At 32.5% G+C, this 22721-nt stretch overlaps 2 protein-coding genes across 2 annotated transcripts in view; one reads left to right on the top strand and one right to left on the bottom strand.

Annotated features, from left to right (window-relative positions):
• The window catches only part of LOC126781668 (uncharacterized), a 396382-nt gene that overhangs the window by 91784 nt on the left and 281877 nt on the right, over window positions 1-22721 (bottom strand). The gene's annotated exons all lie outside the window — the stretch shown is intronic.
• LOC126781748 (achaete-scute complex protein T3-like) lies at window positions 969-3488 on the top strand. Its single transcript, XM_050506779.1, has 2 exons — window positions 969-1614; window positions 2862-3488. The coding sequence occupies exon 1, from the start codon at window positions 1027-1029 to the stop codon at window positions 1606-1608; it is 582 nt and encodes a 193-aa protein (XP_050362736.1). The 5' UTR covers window positions 969-1026; the 3' UTR covers window positions 1609-1614; window positions 2862-3488.

The following is a 22721-nucleotide window of genomic DNA, read 5'->3' on the forward strand; positions in this document are numbered from 1 at the left end:
ATATATTCAACTACGTCGGGATAGTCAAGTGCATCTTATGCCGTAGTAATTAAATAACGATATTTATAGTCGACCTTTTATTAATGTCGGTAAATAATTTTACTAATTATTACACGTATCAACATACCTACTTACATTATAGTTATGATTTGTGCGAAACCTATGTAGTAAATGAAATTATAAATAAAATTGTACTAAACGGTAAATTTCATTTTCTACATTAGGGTTTGAAATATAATATTAAGTATAATTTGCAAAAAATATATTTATAATAAAATACTTTTCAGATATAATCTTTTTTACCTTAATTTTTAGTTTTATCGGTAAGAACTAAGAACGATTTTGGTGTGTTTTCTATGTTCCCACATGCACCTGCTCTATGGTGCGTAGGCGCATAGTTGCCATCAGCCTCCTTGACAGGAAAGGATAATTTTAGCTAGCGCTGCTTGATTATTATGGAGCCGATTATAAAATCTATCAGGTGTTCACTTAATACCCCTAAGAGTTTTACTTTATAACTAACAACTACTTTATAACTTGTACGATGTACATATATTCATTGGCAGCATTTTCTAATAAGCAGCAACTAGCTTATTACATTAAAAAAACATGCGCTCTAAAATCATTAACGCTATATAAGTTTCAAGAACATTTACAGCGTCCAGTCTGGCTAACGATGTCTAAATAGATCATACCGGCGAATCTCGTCCACCGAACATGGTAATCGACAGGATAATTATGCGTAACAACGTGCAACAATAGCGGCGCGAGTTGTGCTAGCTCTATGGCATAATAAGAGCCGGCGTATTTTGATCAACGTGCAACAAGTAGCAGTGCGGCGGGCGGGGAGGGTCGGTCCGCGGCCCGTGCGTGCGCGCGCGCCCGGCACGCGCCCCACCGCCGCCGCGCGCCGCTCGCGCTACTTAGTGTCGGGGGTGCGCGCCACCTCCGCCAATCCACCGGCAACCTCCGCGGCACGCACACGTGCGCTCGACTTGACCTACAATCGACAGTTTTACGTTCGCGATGCCCATGGCGGCGATACACGCATACCAAAATCTAGGCGTTAATCAAAAGCTAACGCAATTACAGAGTCCTGCGCCAAGACGTCTGGCGCCAGCTCCAGTTGATACGGCGCGCTGTAAAAAGAAATCATATATTCATCAATCTTTTCCAATTCAACCTGCATCTGTGGCTAGAAGAAATGCAAGGGAAAGAAATAGAGTGAAACAAGTTAACAATGGATTTGCAGCACTTCGTCAGCACATCCCCTCCGGTGTCACCGCTGCCTTGGCAGGTGGGAGAGGATCTTCGAGAAAATTGAGCAAGGTCGATACTTTGAGACTTGCTGTTGAATACATAAAGAGCTTAAAACGTTTATTAGAAGAAAGTGAAGAGGGGTGCTCAGAAACCCAAATGAGCTTAGGTTTGAATGCCAGTGGACCGCAAACACCTCCGTCTTCTGAAGAATCTCATTCACCTGCGCCCTCACTTATATCAGAAAGTTCAGTAGGGCCTAATTGTCAAGATGCTTATGATTCCTATGAGCCGATGAGTCCAGAAGATGAAGAATTACTTGATGTTATTTCTTGGTGGCAGCAACAATGACTTAAGGTGGGTTTCATTTTATTATGAGATATTTTAAATTGTAGCTACAAGTTACTGAACTGAATCATATTAAACGTTCATATAAAAGTTCAAATGACCGTGAAAATCCATATCTTCCTTAACTTAGTGTAAGATAAGAGGGCAAGGTTACAAAAAAATGATAAAATATAAGTATTATCATATTTTTGAATGAACCTTTAAGATTGTTGGTATAAGGCACCAGTTCTTTGGTAGTTATATCTTATCATTTAGTTTGCATTTTTGTCGCGACTTCGTTGACTCTGTCGTTATCAATGTATCATCGTATTTTAGGGCTTAAATATTTTTAGTTATAATTATTTGCAGAGTTTGATCTTGCATAAAAAGCTCAGGTAAATATTAAAATATGCTAAGCTCTTTGTCCTATTCGTCAGTCACGGTTACCTAGCGGGTCAGGTCTATGCTTTTATGTTGCACAATTTGAAAGGAGATTTAGGACCCTTTGCCTTAGAGCCAAAAGGTAAACACATACTCTATTATAGCTGCGCATTGAACCGTCGCTTAGGCTTTATTATATCTATTCATTGTTAGATAACGCTAGCAAAAAATAATGTCTTTGACAAAAGTGAATCTTGAAATATGTCTTTTATAAAAAAATTTATAGCTAGGTAGATTTTTTATAACAAACGAGTTTGAATAACCAAAGGTAACAAAAATCAGATTTAATAATTCCTATTGGGCCCGCATGTTACACTTCTCTAGTCAACTAGCAATTACTTCTAACTATTGTGGTTCCTCCCGCATGTGAGAAAATTGCACATAAAAAGAAATGTATTCTAATAGAAACAGGTCCCTCAGAGATCGTTCTGATTTGTAACAAGTGGGAACAGGTTTCAATTTCAACTTTTGTTTATTTATCTCCAATCGACACGGAGCATCCGGTCAGTTAGGCTGACACATTTCGCCATATGGTCCATCTTCGCAGATCATGTTAAATCTGGTAGCGCCATTGAAAAACTTCAAATTAAGACTCGCAAAAAATATTAGGCTACTTCGCCGCCCATTAATTTATTGTGCCGGAAGACGAAATCTCAAGAGGAAATAGTAGGGCGATGAGGGAAGCACACGTGTTACAATATTTGCTAAGCACTGAGCAAACATCTGGTGATATCAGCTGGATTTTCATGGGAATTTTATATGAATTTACTAAGTCAAGTTCGGTTTGTAGTGACTTCTTTAACAAGTTTTATTTAATAAAATATCTTTTTTTCCAGGTATCGTGATTTACGGTGATCAAAGTGCGGCTTTTGAGCGGCTTGTTGATTGTGAAAAAATCAAGCATTCGCTTGAAGAAGGCCTCGGACGTTGGAGCGCGATGGACTCTGAGAGAACCTCTAATTAAGCGCAATCAGTATATTCCTAATGAGAGGGGATAATGGTGGACTATAACGACCCCATCGATGCATTCCGCCGAGCGACTGAGGAACCGAACACTGCTTACATTTCATACGTGGATGAGACAGTAGTACTAAGACTGAAACGATAATAATTTGTTCCATATAAGCATTTAGATATTTAGCAGAAGACTTGAAATACGCTGTGCCTTAATATAGCCTTGTCTTAGCTTCCAATACGATTAACATTTAAGGTTAAGTTTTAATATTTTATCTAGTCATTATTTTTAATATAGTTTATAATGTATAGATTTATAGAGAGAGAGCTAAGATTGCGGCGGTACCGTACATTTGATTATAAATTTACAAATCATCAAACACTAAATGATATTTTTATGTAATTTGAAAATATGAACTATACCGAGACAAAGACTTTTATTGTATATAATTAAGTTATAGCACCCTAAGACAGATTCCTAATAATTTAAGATTTTATGTCGTTGTTAATACTAATAATACTAAGGAAAAACTCCTCAAAACAACCAATTCGGTTGTGATTGTATATAAATATATGAAATATTTTATGAAAACAGAGTGGTTTATTTTATACCTACCTAAAATACAGTCACAATTTAACAAACATATAATGAACCAATCAATCAAATTTTTTTTTCAACTGGTTTCTTGATTTATCTGATCTCACAAGTACTTTTGAATATGTATTTAACGAAAAAAATTTTTATCACCAGTTCGAAATGTAAATTCTATTGTGAAGAATTTGCTTCCAATTAAATTACATAGTTATTTATTAAAAAACAAATAAATTACGATATTATATCCTGCATGAAAATCAACGAATACTTTATCATCTATATGTAATTTTATTGATTTATTTATGAGTAATGTCATCAACATTCGAATTTTAATTATTAATTGACAAAACTAAAAGTATTTGAGAAGGAAGGATATGATGAAATCCGAAATCGAAACTTGTGTTACCGGTTTGTTTTTACTTCTAATCTATTATATGAAAATAATAAAAATAAATAAGTATATATATAATGACTACTTCAAAATTAAACAGAAACCGAAGGAACCCTCGACATCTGAGTTTGTAAACAAATATATTAAAACGCACAGGAACACATATAATATATACATTAATATAGAAAAAAAAATTGCTAAAAAACACCCGATGATAATGAACTCTGACTTCTCTTAATAACACATTCCAATTGGCAACCCGACACAACCGGAAAGAGATGAGGCGCAGGACGAGAAGCTTTACGTTCTTTAGTCGCGAGGGTTATAATTACTAATTTTCTAAATCTGGCTGTATATTATGAGATTCTTGTAAGAAAAACTTTCTTTGTTTTTGGGGCCGCAAATCTATCTGCTATACTAATAATAACGATATCATATTCATCAAAATGTTAAATGAATACAACGAAGTTAAAGTTAGTTTGATGAAATTAATAAGAAGGTAAAGCTGGCTATGATTCTGACACTAAATCCTGCTTTTGGATAATTATTCCACTAAACAGTTAACAAATGGGCAAATAAGTAATGCATAGTCATTTTAAATTCTTATTTGCATTATTTTTACTTTTAAATAAATATAGTAACCTAATTTTTTAACATAAAGGACTTCATTATTTTGTACATAAACATAAAATTAATAATAGTTGATATCAACTATTATTATATTACAATTTTCATACTAATAGTAAATGTATAGTTATTATTAGTGGGAAACAAATACATACCTATCTATCACTTACATATTTTAAAACAAAGAGCCCCCGCGTCTGTCTATCTGTCTGAACGTGACAAAATTAAAAACCACCGAACGAATTAATACGGTTTTCGTCAATGGACGGAGTTATTCATGAGGAAGGTTTAGGTGGTCAATTCATTAATGTTTTGTGTACATTGCCTAGAATATGACTTGATGATGATTGTTAAAGATGTCGAAAATATATATGCATGTGACAGACTTTTATTTGACCCTGCAGATTTCCTCACGATATTTTTTAACGACAGATCTCAAAATGAATTATAATCACAAATTGAACACATGAAAACAGTTATGCTGGTCCAATTCGAGACCCTGATTTTAAGATGCACATATTCTGACCACTGGACCATGTCGTCCATTAACAATAATAAGTAATATTTAATGTTTAATATTTATCTTATTTCTAGATAACTTGGATCATTTAAGTCATCTGAAACCTTTCCCGCTGCTCAATACAAGTGTATTGAGATATAATCGAGTCGTCTCGCGTCGTCAGTTTCAAGGTTTTCGACTTTAATTTCCGGTTGAAATTTCTGAACTACATTAACTATCCAATCAATCATGTGGTTCAGCCACGAAATAAAATCATAGCACTTACTGTAATTATGTCGCTATAAATCCGTAAATAAAATTTATAGATTAATGATTTATCTTGAATGTTACTAGTCATTAACAGAAATATAGATTATATACAACGTGCGGACGTCCTATTTGTACAGCTCTGTTTTAAATTCACGTAACAATAGCTACCTACACGTGTCTTAGCTCAGATTACAACTTGCGAAAGAGAAATACGTAATAACACACGCGAAATACCCAAATAGGGGCCCTAAACATCTCGATATAGCATTTAATTTGAAAAAGACAATGTGGGTTGCAACGCGATCACGTCGCATGCCCGCCCAGCGAATTCAAATTGCAATAGTAATTTTTGATAATGGAAGGGAAGCTCGGCCGATTATGGGTGGATATTTCCGTCGGTGGTATTAATTGTTTGAACTTGTTGCTCTTTAAGAAACGGGACAGACTAGATGCGACGGAAACGCGTCGAGCACACCTGTAGGTATTGGCGTGGTTTCGTTGATTCTTCGTTAATTCTCTTTACATTAATTGTTAGGCGCTACTCAACCTTGCATCCATTTGTAACGAAGCAACTTTTTATGTCGTTCGTCTTGTAAGATAACTAGTTCATTGAAACGAACAATTGCGAAGGGTGATTATTTGACGTGTCTTTTAAACAAGACGTATCCTATTTTATCATACATAACTTAATCGCTCCAGACATAAGCAAGGACTTGTTTCTATTATAAGTTGAAATGGAATGTGTTAAAAAATTCAAACTGACGACGTTTAATTACTACTTTTCAAGAGAACATCATTGTTTTATACGATACATTTATATGCAAATATTATAATACAAATATAGGTATTTATACTCAAGCGACTTACGACCGCCTTAAAATATCTAGAAGATCCATCGCGTTTATTCATCATGTATGTATTTGTTGCATAGTGTAAGTGGTAATTTTAATAAGCATTAAAGCCAAATATATTTTATTGAAGTAATCATTTATTGTCTATTGCAACAGTTTAATATTTTTTGTGACTAATTTCGACCCTGAAACAATAAACTATCGTAACATATAACATTTTTATAAATCGACTAAGCCGCTTTTTCGTGGTTCTAGAATAAACTTCTAAAATAACTTACAATTATAAACATAATTTTATTTGCTATAATTAGTCAGTATGTTGTGTTATAATCTTAAAAAAATAAGAATTGTTTTATACAAACATGTAAGCATATAACCTAATAGATTTATGATTATAAAGAATCATTACAGGATGTATTAAATTCTACCAAATATAGTGTTATATTTAATCATTGTTAATGTTATAGGTACTTCTTGATTTGAAATCTTTATAAATAAAACTAGAACATTATATGTTTTTCAAGTTCCCGTAATTCTGAAGTTGTGGCTACAATAAGTATATTGGTTCATTTTTAAAACACCTTAAAGTAACTATGATAAAGGTTACTCGACGCAAGTTCGTTCGCATTCGAGCGTACTCGGCTCGACTCGCGCGTCGCGCACGCGTCGGACGCGCGACAGCTGCCGACCGCTTTCGCCGATTGCTTTTCGAGAACAAAAAATACATACTAATTAAGTTTAGGCGATAATTTAAATTTACCTAAAGTGAAATTTAATTTGAAATTCACCTTCAAGGTTATGTAAGAGACCGATATTGATACTAAACAATTTAAAAAAAGAACAAATTTTACGTTCTTTTAAATGTACACCTACAATACATTTATTATTTTAATGTTATTAAGTATAATTAAGATTTTTTTTATTTTTTTTTAAATTAAGTCGACTTTTGCATCTAATATTTTGCAATCAATTGTAAAATAAATAAATATATGTAATAATCATTTTATTTTACATAACTTCATAAAAACAAACCTAAAACAGGTACGCTTGTGATTTACCGACAGTGTTTACTAATAGAAAACAAACCTTAAAAAAAAAAACTCCGAAACCATTACAACAAACCTTTTCGCCGTTTTTGTTTAAGTGTTGTCCTTGGCAGAGAGTGTAGCCGCCAATGAGCGTGTGACCTAATTCCCTTGTGCATGCACAAAGCTATTTTTGAATATCGAACAAGTTCAAGTGCCTTTATAAATATTGGCTGAAGTACACTTCTTTTTATCTTCGCTTTTGGAAGAAACACGACTGATCGGCTCACTTAAATCTTAGCAATTACGATGTGATATTTTGTTAATAAATATAATCAGCGTACATCACATCGTCATATTCCTTCATTTGCCGCCTGTTCAATTTATTAGTAGCCGGTGCATCGTAAATTATCATTCAACTCGCAATAAACTTCATTAATGTTCCTTAATGAATTGAGGATCTGTAGCAGGTAGCGGTTTTTGTAAAATACTCCAAATGCTTCGGTTAAAATACCTTTAAACTAATTCTAAACAATTATGTCACCGAACATTCAAATATTATCAACACGAGATCCTTAAAACATCAATTTAATTATTTACCCTAAAAGTTTGTGTTGCCAAGCGGTAACTTTTTAAGGGATGTAGTATACATCCAAATTGAAATGTTGGTAAAACTTTATTTATAATTATATAAATAAGACATATTATCTTATAGTTTAATATCTTAATAAATACAAATACAACATTATTATTACATTCAGTCAAGATTTTCAGACGTTCAACTTATCGGCTCACTTCAAAGACGAGCTATTCAAATAATTACTGTCGATCCCGCAATTGGCATCGAATTAAACTACATAAAAATCGTTCAGTCAACTAACAAAAACGTGTATTATCGAGCAAGCAAATGACAACATTTATCTTTCACATAAAGCCTTATAGAATTACAAACATAATCACCGGCGATTATTGAAAGTTTGGCCATAGTTTGTTGCACATTTTTGGTGTAGCTAAGTCTTATTAAGGTAAATCTTGAAAAGTGGCTTTAAGTTCTTAACAAATATTTATTGATTTTAACATTTAATTGACGAATTGTTAATTATTTTTTCATATAATAAACTTTTTCTTGATCATTTTCAAGCAAGGATTTTTTAAAGTCAATAATAAAATACATTGAACGGAACAGTTAAGTTCATTGACCGAACCAGGTGATGTGACTGTAAATATTTAACTTATCAATAAACGGAAGAAATTATGTACAATCGGAGATAGTGATAACAATACCTCTATGAAACTGACCTTACATAATAACGCTCTAGATTACATTACATTGATATATCAATAAGTTGATTCTATCGTTCACCATAATACCTGTCAAGTTGATTGACAACTGTATTAACCTGTAAAATCTATTAACGCTATTGAGAATAAGCTAATAAATAGAAAGCGATTTAAAAATCTTTAAAGGCTTACCGTTATAATAATGTGATTCTGATTATCTGATATGACTTTTTATATTATTTATTTAATTGTAGATTTAAGAACACGATAATGATAGTAAAGATTGTATTGATTTGTTTCTTGAAGTTGTTAAACTGTAGAAAGAATAAATTAAACAATTGCACTTTTATAAAGTACAAACTGAAAAGGTTAATCTATTCTTCTTCGCTACGCAAACGATACCATAGGATCTCACGTCACTCAATGTTTCGCTCTAATGAAGTTAAGGCAAGGAAAAAACCACTCGCTGCCGGTGGTCCTCTGTCATCGGACCGCCATTACGCAGGCTATATGCATGTGAATTACTTCCATGGTAATAATTGATAGCATTGCAGATTGTATTTTTTGGTTACAAAAGATCAAAGGTTAATATTCAATTTGTAGAATATTTAAGACCACACATGATCGCGGAACAAGAATAATTTCTTTTCAGTTAATAATTGAAAATATTTTGGTAAGAAAATGTGTACAACTTATGTATATAAAATTGAATAAGTATATACAAATTAAAATAAAAAACCTTCATAGTATTTAGCAGTATTTCTCCGTTGAATCGCATATATTGATCCATTGGACGAAATACGAACCAGCCTTCCTGTCACACGTGGAGGCAATAAAACCGACTGTATATGTTTTGTAAAGTTTTTTGTTATTTATATATATTTTAGTTACTATATTCGTGTGTGTATGTGTGTTATGCTTTTTTAAGAATAACTAGTGTTTTTTTAAATAAATATACAGCAGTACTATAAACTGAGTATTAAATATCAAAAAACTCAAGTGCTTTAAGTAGCTACTCAGTGTATCGCGTCATACACGCTTCCGAATAATAACCAACAATTGAGCAGTATTAGCAGCCCTGAACATTAGTTCCGCTCAATTGTTTCACGGTAATCATTTCGAGTGCAAACCAAAATTCAGTAAAAGCGTTTCACCAGAAACAAACTCAGTGTTTAATGGTGTATCGGACGATGGCGCTCTCGTAGGCACTCATTACGGCGAGTACCGATGTGCCTTTCGCGATCAAATGATCGATTACGGAGCTAAATCAGATACAACGCTGACCGAACAGGAAGCATTTTTCATAAACATGCAATTTTACGAAACATTTAATTCGTCGTTATAAAGCAGAGATGGCTGAGTGGTTAGTATACTTCAATTCGAACCGAAGTATGCGGGTTCAAGCCCAGGCAAGCACCACTGCGTTTGTGTGTTAATAATTCATATCGTGAACATAACTGTGTGTGGCGGTTGATTATATGCCACATCAATCATCAATCTGCATTGCGACAGCGTGGTAGAAGAAGCTCCATCGTTTATCTTCAAGACGACTGCACTTCCTACCAATAGTTGGTTGGTCTTTGCGCAAGACCGCCTGATATTCTAACATCTTAGTTCCCAAGGCATGTGGCAGAATGGCGATGCAATCATTAGGTGATCCATTTGCCAGTGTGCCTACCTATTCACATTAAAAATTAAATTCACATTAAGAATTAAAAAGAGGAGGCCTTTGCAGAAGTTATTTTACAAACTTCTTGTGACTTCGGTGTATTTTAACTGTATTTGTAATATATTTATATATGTTGTATGGTAAATCAGTCTCCAATAAATCATTATGTTAGGTATTTAAATTTAGTAAACCCGTACTGGATTAAAATGAAAGTGTAAACGTAATATACTCCCGCAATGCTAATCAGAACTACGACATCGACAAAGTAAGTCATAATCACAGAATCGAGACACATTTGTCAACGGCTAACGAGTCGATAAACTATTTTTAAATGAAGAACATCACAATTTCTGGCCGAGAGCAATTTGTTAATGTATCCTTTTAAAAGGTAGCACCGCGTAGCGCACTATACTTTACTTTATTTATAAATGGCTGTGAACTTCAATTTAAAACGAGATTCCGTTTAACTATGCGGAGATAGAGAATAAGATTTACTAATTTTATTCTCGTATCGCGTTGCTTTCTCATTGTAAAAAAGATAACACAGCTTGCAATAAAATTATTACCAACCCAAAATACAGCTAATTTATATTTCTTTATGAGGAAATAAAATTATAATGTGTTTACAGGTGGTGAGACTTTGTGCAGGCAACGTTCTACCACCGCGTAAAATGGTTACGAGTAAATAAAAATATCAGACCCATGATGGTATGTATATTTATCACATAGTCCATCGTGAAATAGTAATATTTTACACTGCTGTTTGGTGGTGAGAATGGTAAGTGAGCCATTGTAATTAAAGGCACATTAATAAACTATGCGGAGATAGAGGATAAGATTTACTAATTTTATTCTCGTATCGCGTTGCTTTCTCGTTGTAAAAAAGATAACACAGCTTGCAATAAAATTATTACCAACCCAAAATACAACTAATTTATATTTCTTTATGAGGAAATAAAATTATAATGTGTTTACAGGTGGTGAGACTTTGTGCAGGCAACGTTCTACCACCGCGTAAAATGGTTACGAGTAAATAAAAATATCAGACCCATGATGGTATGTATATTTATCACATAGTCCATCGTGAGATAGTAATATTTTACACTGCTGTTTGGTGGTGAGAATGGTAAGTGAGCCATTGTAATTAAAGGCACATTAATGATATAAGAAGTGGTTTATATATTTTATATAAAACGTGTATGTGAGTGAGATGATATTATAGGTATAGGTGCTATTATAGGTAAGCGTGCTACATCCTAGACCGTATCGATGCGTAACATCAGGCAAGTCAACGGTCAAACGCTGGCCTATTAATTATAAAAAAAAGGATGATGATAACCTAAATTTTGTGAAACCATCGTTTTTTTTTATACTAAAAAATATATTTGAAATCAGTACATGACTTATTTGTAACTAAAATTTGTTATGGTTATTATGACGCTAATATTTATCAAATAATTTTGTTCCTTTGGGTATTTCCAACCACAGCAATCATCTAGTTTTTATTTCATCACGGATCATGAAATACCGCGTTCGTGACATTACAATTGATACACTTCTAAGTAACAGGTCATCGTCTTAGAAGTAATCCAAACCGCATCAATCTTCTTACCAATTTTCTGTTTCACTGCTTAAAACAAGGTAAGGCACGAGACAAAGTTACTGAACTGAAAAGTTCATCGAATTCAAAATTACATTGATAATGAAATACAATATATTTTGCGAAAATAAATTGAAAAACGAATGATGAATCAGCTCAGGTTGCTTATTTATTTTATTTATTTATTAGAAAACCAACTTTATATACTAAGAAATACATGTTCTTATTATGTATATAAAATTAGTATGACAAAGTATATTTAAAATATTAACTGACACGACTGAGAAGTACCCGCTCAATGATCTAAGACCTTACTATCAATGAATTTATAAAATATTTAAATTTTTATAAATTTAAAAATTATACATAAAAATAATTTTATCAGACCAATCGCAATCAATGAGCCAATGTTAAAAACACTGTAGTACTTAAATCAATCATTATTTATAGTATTATCACGGTTATAAATTAATAAAGTGAATTACGAACAGTAGTTTAATAAAGTTTAATATCATACCGAGGAGTTACCGTGCGGTTCCGGTAGATTTGCTGGCATTATACTTCGATTGCGATAAACTCACAACGGGCTTCATAGTTTACGAGTGCTTGACACGCGATCAATGAAACAGTAGTGCCACTCCGACACACTGATATTGATTTGAATTGTTTGAAATTCATTAAAAGTAACTTTAGAATCCCATAAATTTGTCTCTCGCTTCGGAATGGGTAGCGCGATACATGTAACTATCATTTAAATTTGCAATATTATTGACAAGTTAGGTTGTTCGTTATATTTTACCCGTATTTTTTTGTTTCAGATTCTAAATTACTTTAAAATATAAATGCAATGCAAAGGAGGGGCCTTTTGAGATGGTTCAGAGTTTTTTCTATCATGCTATTCCAATGCAGGTTGGTGGACACATATTTTGTAGATTTTTATCCAACATGATGTTTTCTATCAGCGCCGAACACGAGAATAAATATACATACAAATTAAGCACATAAAAACTCATTGGTACTTACCCGAGTGTAAACCCGCAAACTTCGGTTAGGATTCACTTATTCTAATCAGTATACCAGCTCAGCTCGTAATTTTGAAATAGTTTTACTTAAATATAAAACATAACACATTTATTTTATTTTATTTCTCTGATGAAAAATGTAAGACGAATGTGTCAATTAAAATGCGGCGTATCAAATAAGTGTTGTAATTGTCGTTAAGGTAAAACTGAGGTAACCATAGAGAATTAAGTGTAGAGTGGGTAATCAGAGCCGGTAGCTAATGGGCGGTAGTTGCAGAACGAATTAAACTATCAAAGTTTCGATCTAAGATACGGAACCAATTGTCATGGCGGTTAGTAATTAGTGTTCAGTTATGCAGGAACGTGTTACGGGTCTAACTTCAATTATATGTTCATTGTGAAGACTTTCATAAGTTTTCATTATTGCAATATTATTTTTTTTGGCGTTTTAATGTTCTATTTATTATTTTATACCTTAACATATAGATTGATTGGACCATAGATTTATCTTCATCTTACAGCATCTTAAGATATAAAGCGATATGGAAATTGTACCTTAAGGATACGAAATATATTATCGATGCATGTACTATTGAATAGTATTTCAATAGAATGAAAGGGTTTCATAAACTATCCTTTTGTGATATCTTAAGGAATTATAATATTTGATCTTAAGGTTTCGTAACAAAAATTTAAAAGGATCATCACCTATAATTCTTAAAAATAAAACTAAAGACGATTCTAGAAGCCTTAATCACTACTCAATAATTAAAACTCAAACAAACTAACACCATCATATTAGATCTCCTTTCCTGTGTAAAACATTAATTACTACAGAAAATAATTTTGCCATTAATATTCAATTTTATTATTTCGTTCGGAATAATATCTTCGATAGAAAAGTCGGTAGCTCCGCGGTGGTCTTCGTTACCACGTTCGGTTCGGTGTAATGATTGTGACGAATTGGACACTCACCCGCCCACCGCTATTAGTTTAATGGTTTTATTATTAAACATATGAGAAAAATTTGAATTAACTACGTCCATTAATGGGCGCTAACGTACTATGATACGACGTTAATTTCACGAAGTGTCTCTAATAGCAAGATTAATCGATATCCGATCACATGATTTAATGGGAAATTTAAAGAATTTGGGGCATTTATCAGTTAATGCAGCGTCAAGCGAGATAAATGACATATTATTAATTCTTTAAGTAAAACTCGATTCGGCATTATCGAGATCTGTCGTTTCGACTTTTATTTAAAATTTTATTTAATAACCAATGTTATCGACGTGTCAGCTATTCGCTTATCTGACAGTGTAGGTGAGGAGTTCATTAATTTATGACAAATTTCTATCACTTTGATTTGACTATCTTGGCTTGTTAATATTTAAAACAAACATTAAGACACCGAAGTGACTAGAACAAAATAAACACCGTTATACCGAATAGTTTGAATTACTTTTTTTTTAACTTGACAACTTTGGTCAAACATTAGCAACGACAGGCTGATGATTTTATAATGTACTAACTACTCATAGGTGTAATTAAAACAAAGCAACACAACGAAAGCTTTTCATACGCCGTACGCTCAAAGAAGGATGTAAGTTTTAATTATGCCATTATTTTTAATTTAGTCTCGAGTCTTGGACAATTTCTCATAAAGGCAGCCTCATGAAGCGCATCTCGGCTGGTAGCGGTCACGCATGCTCACGATTAATTCAAGCCAATCAGGAGCTGATTACACGCATTACGTGAAGACAAAGTAAGAGATGTTGTTTTTATGGTCTTTAATTTGTACGGTATAATGACTATTATTCAGTGATTCGACGATATCTCACGGTTATTGCACAGGTTGATAGCAGATATCATGCAATGTCACTGTATCTTCAGTACACCTAACGATGTATGTAAGTATTATCCCGCGGCAATATCTAAGGGAGTTGGTATAAATCTCTCTTTACTAAGTATCATCTGTAGAAGCTATAGATGTTTTAAAAATATGAGTTACATTATGACTTTATATATTTTATTGCGTTTAATTATTTCTAATACTTTCAGATAAATCATACTCCGTTCGTTGTACGTTTCACTTTATCATCAATAACTAAATTTTATGAATACTTCGCTACTTAATAACAGTTGTATTTTTGTATATTATTATACTACCTCGTTGGTCTAGTCGCTATGTGTAAGGCCGCAGAACCGGAGGTCCTGAGTTCAAATCCTAGGTTGGGCTAATAAAAAGTTATTGAGTTTTTCTGTCGAAAGTCTCAGTAGCACCCCTAGTCTAAAAGTTGGAAGTGTGTACACTGCCGTTGGTCCTGCGCATGAACTCTTCTTCGGTCGTGTCAGATTGCCGTCCCATCGGATTATGAAAGTTAAGGAATAGAGAGTGCACCGTGTTTGCGCACACACTTGTGCACTATAATATCTTCTGCGCAGTTGGCTAGTCACTCTTGAGATTGTCCCCCGTGGCCGAAATCGGTCTGGCGGATATTTTATTTATTATTATAAAATAGTGTTATTGATTTACTATTCTTTATTTTTATTGAAATAATTAATAAAATTTATATTCAAAAGGAAGATTGTATTCTTCACAAAAAATAGCGATAAATAATATTTCTAAGTATCAGAAAACATATGAAGCAAAATTCAAAATATTTGGTTTTCTACTTTCGAAATTACAGTACAGCCACTAATCCATTAATATGTTAATAACGAGCATATCTTTGGGTATTTATTTTAAAGTAGAGGAGTTAAAAGATAGATAGTATAATTTATAAGTTACTGTAGCCCAAACGGAATACTAATATATTAAACTATAAAAATTGATTATGATTATCCTGCTAATTATGCTCCTGACCGATTTCAGCTACGGTGGTCATGTTCATGGAAGACTGGCCAACTGTGCTTGATATTATAGTTAATGTCCAGCACAGTTGGTTGTGCTCTGTCACAAGTGTGTTCGTAAGAAAAAATGCAGTTTCTATTTCCTCACTTTCAGAATCCAACACGAATGGAAAAAGTTAAAGAAAAACAAAGAAAAAGTAATCGCACCAAAAACAACTTTACGTGCTTACCGAGGAACAGGAGTGTAATATTTGGGTTCCCACTAAGAATCGCTCGATAGAAAAACTCAATATTTTTTTAATGGCTTGACCTGGGGTTTGAACCAAGTACGCAGTATCCCGGCATTATGTGTTAGCCACTAGAACAAAACAGATATTATATGTATGTAATATAAAATAAGTACCAACTAAAGTTGCGTGAAATGTAATTTCAAATACTTTTCTCGTCACCGAAGTAATATACAGTATGATATTCGATTTAATTAAAACTAATACTGACGTGAAGTAGACTGACCAGATTTGATCGCATTTAAATTTTTCCAAGTCCACCTGTCCGTCCGTTATGAGAAACCGTTAAAATTGACAACCGTTTTGAGTAGCCAGTTAAAATTAACTCAACCGATGCATCGCAATTAGAATTTAGAGATGGTGTATTTCGTATTTTTATCTCTGAGTCTTTTAATTATTTGGGCATTTATAATAAAAGCAATATCAAGACAAGTTTGAATATATAAAAAATTATATCAGAAGCAAAATAGAGTTTATTCGAGGAGTACAATGTCGATGCTGATTGAGTCATCTTGAACGATTAATGTCAACTCCATTTCTATGAATCGCATTGAGGCCAAACCGACCTCCCGCATTTAGCATTCATTTTATGAGATAATTTGTCAAAATTACATCAACCCTTATTACCTTATTTCGGAAAAAATAAGATGCCATCCTGTGTGGTAACGACCTCCTGCTAACACACCTTCCTGTACCACACGGAGCTCCGGACATGAGTTTTGACGCCATTACTGATACGGCACAGATAAGAATAATCAGACCTTGACCACAACAAAAACCCTTCGCATCATTTGAACTTACAATATATTGCCAGAGCATTGTAACACTTATTTCATAGCAACGTGACACCAAAAAGTAACAACATTAGCGCACTTCTGTTTGTAACAAAAACTGTTTTCATCCCAAACCCAAACAATCTTATGTACTATCTGATCTACTTAGTTGTGATTTTTTTGCCCGTATTGTTTCTCGTGAATAATGGTGTTGACTTTTTGTTTTAAAACCCCGAGATAGAAGTGCAAATATTTTTTTTCCTTTCAGAAAAAAAATATGCTGGTGGACTCTTATCTTGACGTGAAGCCGATCAGAGAGATTAAACGCGTTAAATTGACTTCGAACACGTTTCCTTCGTTACCAGATATAAATTCCCTTTCGATTAGGAGTAAGTTCTAATGTTTCTAACGGCGATTATCCTTACGACGAATCAAATCATTTCGCTCGTTATATTTCCCTTCCTTTCAATTTCATTAACGATAATAATGTTCCGATATCATAAACGAAATCGAAACCTACGATGCGTTATGTGGCTGAATGTCTTGCGCACAATGAAGGCGCACAAAGGCGTCCAGACCGCGATATAAAAGCGTTCTCAATAAAAAGTAAAATTGGAGTAAAGGAAGTGCATGGCGGGCGGAAATGCAAACTCTTATTGTGCGAACTTGCACGTGTTCCGGAACGTTTTGTGCACGTTCGCGCCCCTGCAATCAACGTTCACCTAAAAGGCCATGAAAGCCTAACTCAATGAAAGTGTTCCGATTTTCAGATTTTACTTCGCATACCAAACCCTTAAAATTGAGCTACCAGGTGTACCATTTAAAGACAGAATTATTAAATAATTAACATCCCTTTCACAACAATAAAAAAACACGTATGAACCACAGAAATTATAAAACTTGAAAATATAAATACATTGACTCTTTAGGTACTTATTAATATCTATATGACTAATTAACATAGTTTATATATTTTTATATAAGTAAGAGAGCTACATAATAATTTTAAATTATTGACCAATAACCTGTTTTATTTATACCTTTGAATATTAAACTGCCTCGCTGACCTAATGGCAAGTTTATAAAGATGCCGATCCACAGTCCTAGGTTCAATGCAATAGATGTGTTTACATATATGCTTCGAAATACACGTAAAGAGCACCAATTTATCTAATATAAATAGACGCATGCCTATGTTTGCGCAGACACTTGCGCACTATAACATCTCCTGCGCAATTTGGTTGTCTATGAGTTTGACCGCCTGCGAAATCAAATATTAAAATATTTTTATTCAAATAGACCTTAACAAGTACTTACAAATTTTCAATAGCTACCACAAGTTCTGAATGTGGATTGTACTGAGAAGAACCGGCAATAAACTCAGTATTTTCTTTTAAAATATATATAATATGAATATTTTTTTCAAACAAATTAGATATTATTATTGATCCATCTGGGAATAATTCGTCGTTGACCAGTACGGACCGTGAAGCTCACCACAATGCTTTCATAAAGAATAGACAACCTACAACCCTCTTCTAATAAAAATTTTTTTATGCACTTAGATGTATGAAACGTATTTTTTCGGCGTATTGAGCGTCAATAAATGAAATAAAATACGGAATTTCGACAAAAAATCTGTCGGTCGCACAGCAGGCTATGTTTGTGGCTTTGTCGCGCCCACAACTCGACAAAAGGCAAATAAGAGAACAGTGCACACGTACTTTGCAAAAAATATCATCTAAATACTGTCCTATTCATGTTTAAAAGCCGTAGCGAAATTCATTTTGTTCGAAAGATGCGGTGGCGATATTAGATTCGTATTCTAAGCGAATTTAAACATCTCAGAATAAAAGGATCCGTTAAAATCGATGAACCTTAGTCACAGCTATATTTCATCAACATTACCTTCAGAAGGAACTGTTCTTCATATAACTATAAATAATATTTTAAATCACACATATTTTTTTTGTTTTATATGTTACGTCTTTAACGCAAAGCCACAAACGTTTATAACGTATAATACAGCAGCATTTATATTTTTATAAATTAATCCAAAAAATATATCCTTATTTATTAAAAAGGCTATCGTTCAGCAAAATATATCAGGAACACTTAATCTAAACGGTTGTTTCTACACTATATACCCTATATAATATATTACCAAAGACATCCCGATACTTTAAACATATATATATATATATATATATATATATATATATATATATATATATATATTACAAAGTTAAAAGGAACACCGGCTCCAGTAGGAATAGCAGGTTCGTTACAACTTATTTACACTGCGGCAAAATATTCTTTTTTTTTTATAAGTTTTTCTTCCACTATCGAGGGCTCGTGGGCGATGTAATTCGAACTGATTGTATCAGGACATTTTTTGTACTTGCGGTCAAAAGCAGCTGGCCACGTTTTGGCCTATAAAGCGAATTGTTTACAAGGATTAATACGCCACTGACCTGAATTTGAATTTTGTTTTATTTACAACGGACATCGAGTCCTTTGTTTACGTATTGTACACTGAATACATTACTTTACGAAAACTAATATCTTTGTAGGCTATAATATATACTAATCTACATCATTTCCTTTTACTTCATCTACGTTAACAGATTCTTATTTATTTATTAATTAGGAAGCCAACGTTATATACTAAGAAATACATTTCATAATGAGAATATAAAAGTAATTTTATAAAGTATATATACCAGTTACAGGCTAACTTAACATTCAAATAAAAGCTATTGCTCTAATTGACGAAAAAAAAAAAAAAAACAGATCTTTAACTTATATAACACTGTGTGTTAACAAAATATATAACTGAATTTTGATATTAATATATACTAGTGAATAGCATTATAATCTAATTATAAATCTATCGATCCAAAATTTTAAAATAAAAATAAAATTTTCAATTTATACAATTGCTTAACTAAAACATTTCAAAATTACAAAATTTCAACAAAAAATCTAAATAAAAGAAAATGACGATGAGAAATATTCGCTCATAAACGATCCGCAGAATTTAACAAAAGAAATAAACCGCGAGCGTTAAAAAGTAATAATTTATTGTTTCACAAAATGTGTTAAGCATTTAAGTTAAAATACTGACGTAAAATAATAACTCCATGAATAAAATCTTAATCAGCGGTCAAACACAAAAGGAAAGAAGAGCAAATACTTCGATTAAAAACAAACAGGTACAAAAACGAGGCGTTTTGATTAATTTTGTGGGCGAGTCCGATGCGCTTGAAGCTTGTGAAATCGAATTTGAGGCTGCATATCGTCAAAGTTGACGCAAATATCTCGCATCCTTAGAGAGACCATGGTTTGCATTCTCAGTGGATAGAAGTCTTTAATTCCTAATAAAGTACTCGTAAAAGTTTCAATAAAAAATATATTTATATATTTCGTTTACTAACAATCACTTACACTAAAACATAAATATAAAAAAGAGTAGTTAGTTTAAGATTTAAATAGTTATATAGTGATTTTTTATAAGTATAACATATGAATATAATGCTAAAATATTAATGACTCAATGAAAAAAATATATTTATTGTTAATAAAATATAAAAAAACAGAGAATTATCATAATAGTTAGTGTTATATATTTATTTTGTTTAAAGTATTTTTTTAATAAGTAATAAGATAAAAAATTGTAATAATACATATATAATCATAATTCTCGGATGGTAAAAATATATCCAAGCACAGTTCACAGCACAATATATCCACAACGGCCTTGTAATTATAACCTCATTATTAAGATTAATTGCTTTTAATAAAAACCTCACTTTTCAAAAATTGACATCCTTTCATAGAATAACTGTTCTATAAATGTATATTTACAAATAGGCTTACAAATATTTATAGGATTTAGTTTTAAGTCGTAGTAATAACTAAATATTTCCGGCCATATCTATGTCAATGATGGTCACTCTAAATTTTCATTAAACGCTTTGAAATAGCGTTATTAATATTTATGACAACGTTAAACGCTTATTTTTTACTTATTTGTTTAACAGCTAGGGGTACAGGTGCCTTTCGAAACGCCGCTATTAAAAAAGTAAGTTTTAAATTTAACGGTTTTAAGTATACCGCAAAAACAATATTGAATTTATGACTTTGAGTCCATTTAACGTAAAAAATATGTACGCCAGTCATCACAAGGCTTGTAAGTGGATTATCGGACAGTTCGAAGTGATTTAATGTAAAGAGTCAATTAAAACTTCTAGATTTTTATCACAATTCAAGTCAGTCGTCAGCTTTCAGTAATTTTTCAAATTTTTCTTTAACCGATGCACGTCAAGGAAAAATTAACTCTCGTTTAAATTACAGGAAATAAGTTTGTATCGAATGTGTATAATTTATTTTAATTGACGTGATATTAATACGATGTTGTTCAAGTTGAAAAAACGACCGCTTCCTATTTAAAAAAAAATCTGGGTTAATAGTTCCTATTTCGCAATGTAAAAAAAATTATAGCAAATATTAAAAGATATTTAAAAACCTTATAATTCATATCAAACTTTGGAACTTTATGATTATAATTATTAAGGCTTTAAACTTTAAGCGTTTCGATGAAATGAACCGCTAAATATTGTGGCCAGCTTTAATCACAGCCTTAAGGTCGAAAGGTTGATAGTTATTCGTGACAATTATCGTCTTGAATACATTTGCTGTCGTCGCTTGAATATAATTATTTCAATCACGAAATTATAATACTTAACCTTGTTTATAAATAAATATTTGTATTAATTATGTATTAACGACACAACACTGTGTAGCTCTCGGATGTTAGAAAGTTTTTTATTTAGTTAATTGTTTTTTATTTACGACGCAACTATAATTCTTCCTTATCGTCACGTATATTCAGAACCGTAATATATATAGCTGAATTAAAGCTTTGTTACTTACATATAGTTGACAGATAGACCGAAACCTGTACTATGAATGCTTTCACTTTCAATAAAAATAATAACGATATCGTGATACTCAGTAATAGCTCTCTTGTAGAACTAGATTGTCGTCATGTCAACTCGTTTGAGAATGGCCCTTTCGTATTGAAATGGTAGTAAATTTATATTATAATTATAGAAATTATAAAAGCATCTTTATGCTAGTGTAATAATGACTTAATTATTAAACGACTTGCGAAATACTATAAAAATAACTCAATAAAAGTCAAGCTGAGTCATAGTAAACATTGAATAAACAATTAAATTGCAATTTAAGTATCCGACAGCGTTTTATTGAATTACGAATTAGACATACGCGAGTTAAGCGAGACGTTGATTACTTTACGGCATAAACGCATTCTACTATTATTAAGATACGTAAAATATACAGCTAAGCATTGTTTTCTTCCAATAAAAATTTCGCAACAGGCGTATAACATCTGGTGGTTTTGCCTTTTTTTAATTGTACGGCTTCACGGGCTCTATCACGCCAACGAATGATGCATAAAATATCGTTTTACTATAGCTTTAGATGTATTTTTATATGCCATTTTATTAGTGATAGCGTATATTACTTGTTTTATAGACTTTATAAAATAAGCTTAAAAAATTATGCGAATATGTCGAATTCGAACGAAGCAATTTTAAGATTTCATTTTGTGATAATCGCCAAGGGGGCGAGAATTGCTAACCAGCGGTTAATAACGCGCGCTACTTAATTGGAATCTCGTCATTGATTTGTTAATAGTCTCGTTAATTTTTATTCAAACTGTAAACCCTTACTTATCATCGTGCATGATCCAAGACGCAAGCAAAACAAAGTGCTCATGTTAAGTACGCTGCTACAGAATAATTTGAATATTTATTTTAACTGCATGAGAACGCTGTAATTTTTTACAACAAAACACAACACACATCGGAATGGAAATGAAGCTTCTATCTAAAAACGCTGTCGAATTAATGTTCGATGTCCAATTTTCAAGGTAAAAGATACGATGCAATATTTTATTCCGTGGAACA

The sequence above is a fragment of the Nymphalis io genome, chromosome 4, assembly GCF_905147045.1.
Source record: "Nymphalis io chromosome 4, ilAglIoxx1.1, whole genome shotgun sequence".
Taxonomy (NCBI): domain Eukaryota; kingdom Metazoa; phylum Arthropoda; class Insecta; order Lepidoptera; family Nymphalidae; genus Nymphalis; species Nymphalis io.

Coding starts and splice junctions, on each gene's coding strand:
- LOC126781748 (XM_050506779.1), top strand. CDS start 1,027: ATGCCCATGGCGGCGATACACGCATACCAAAATCTAGGCGTTAATCAA.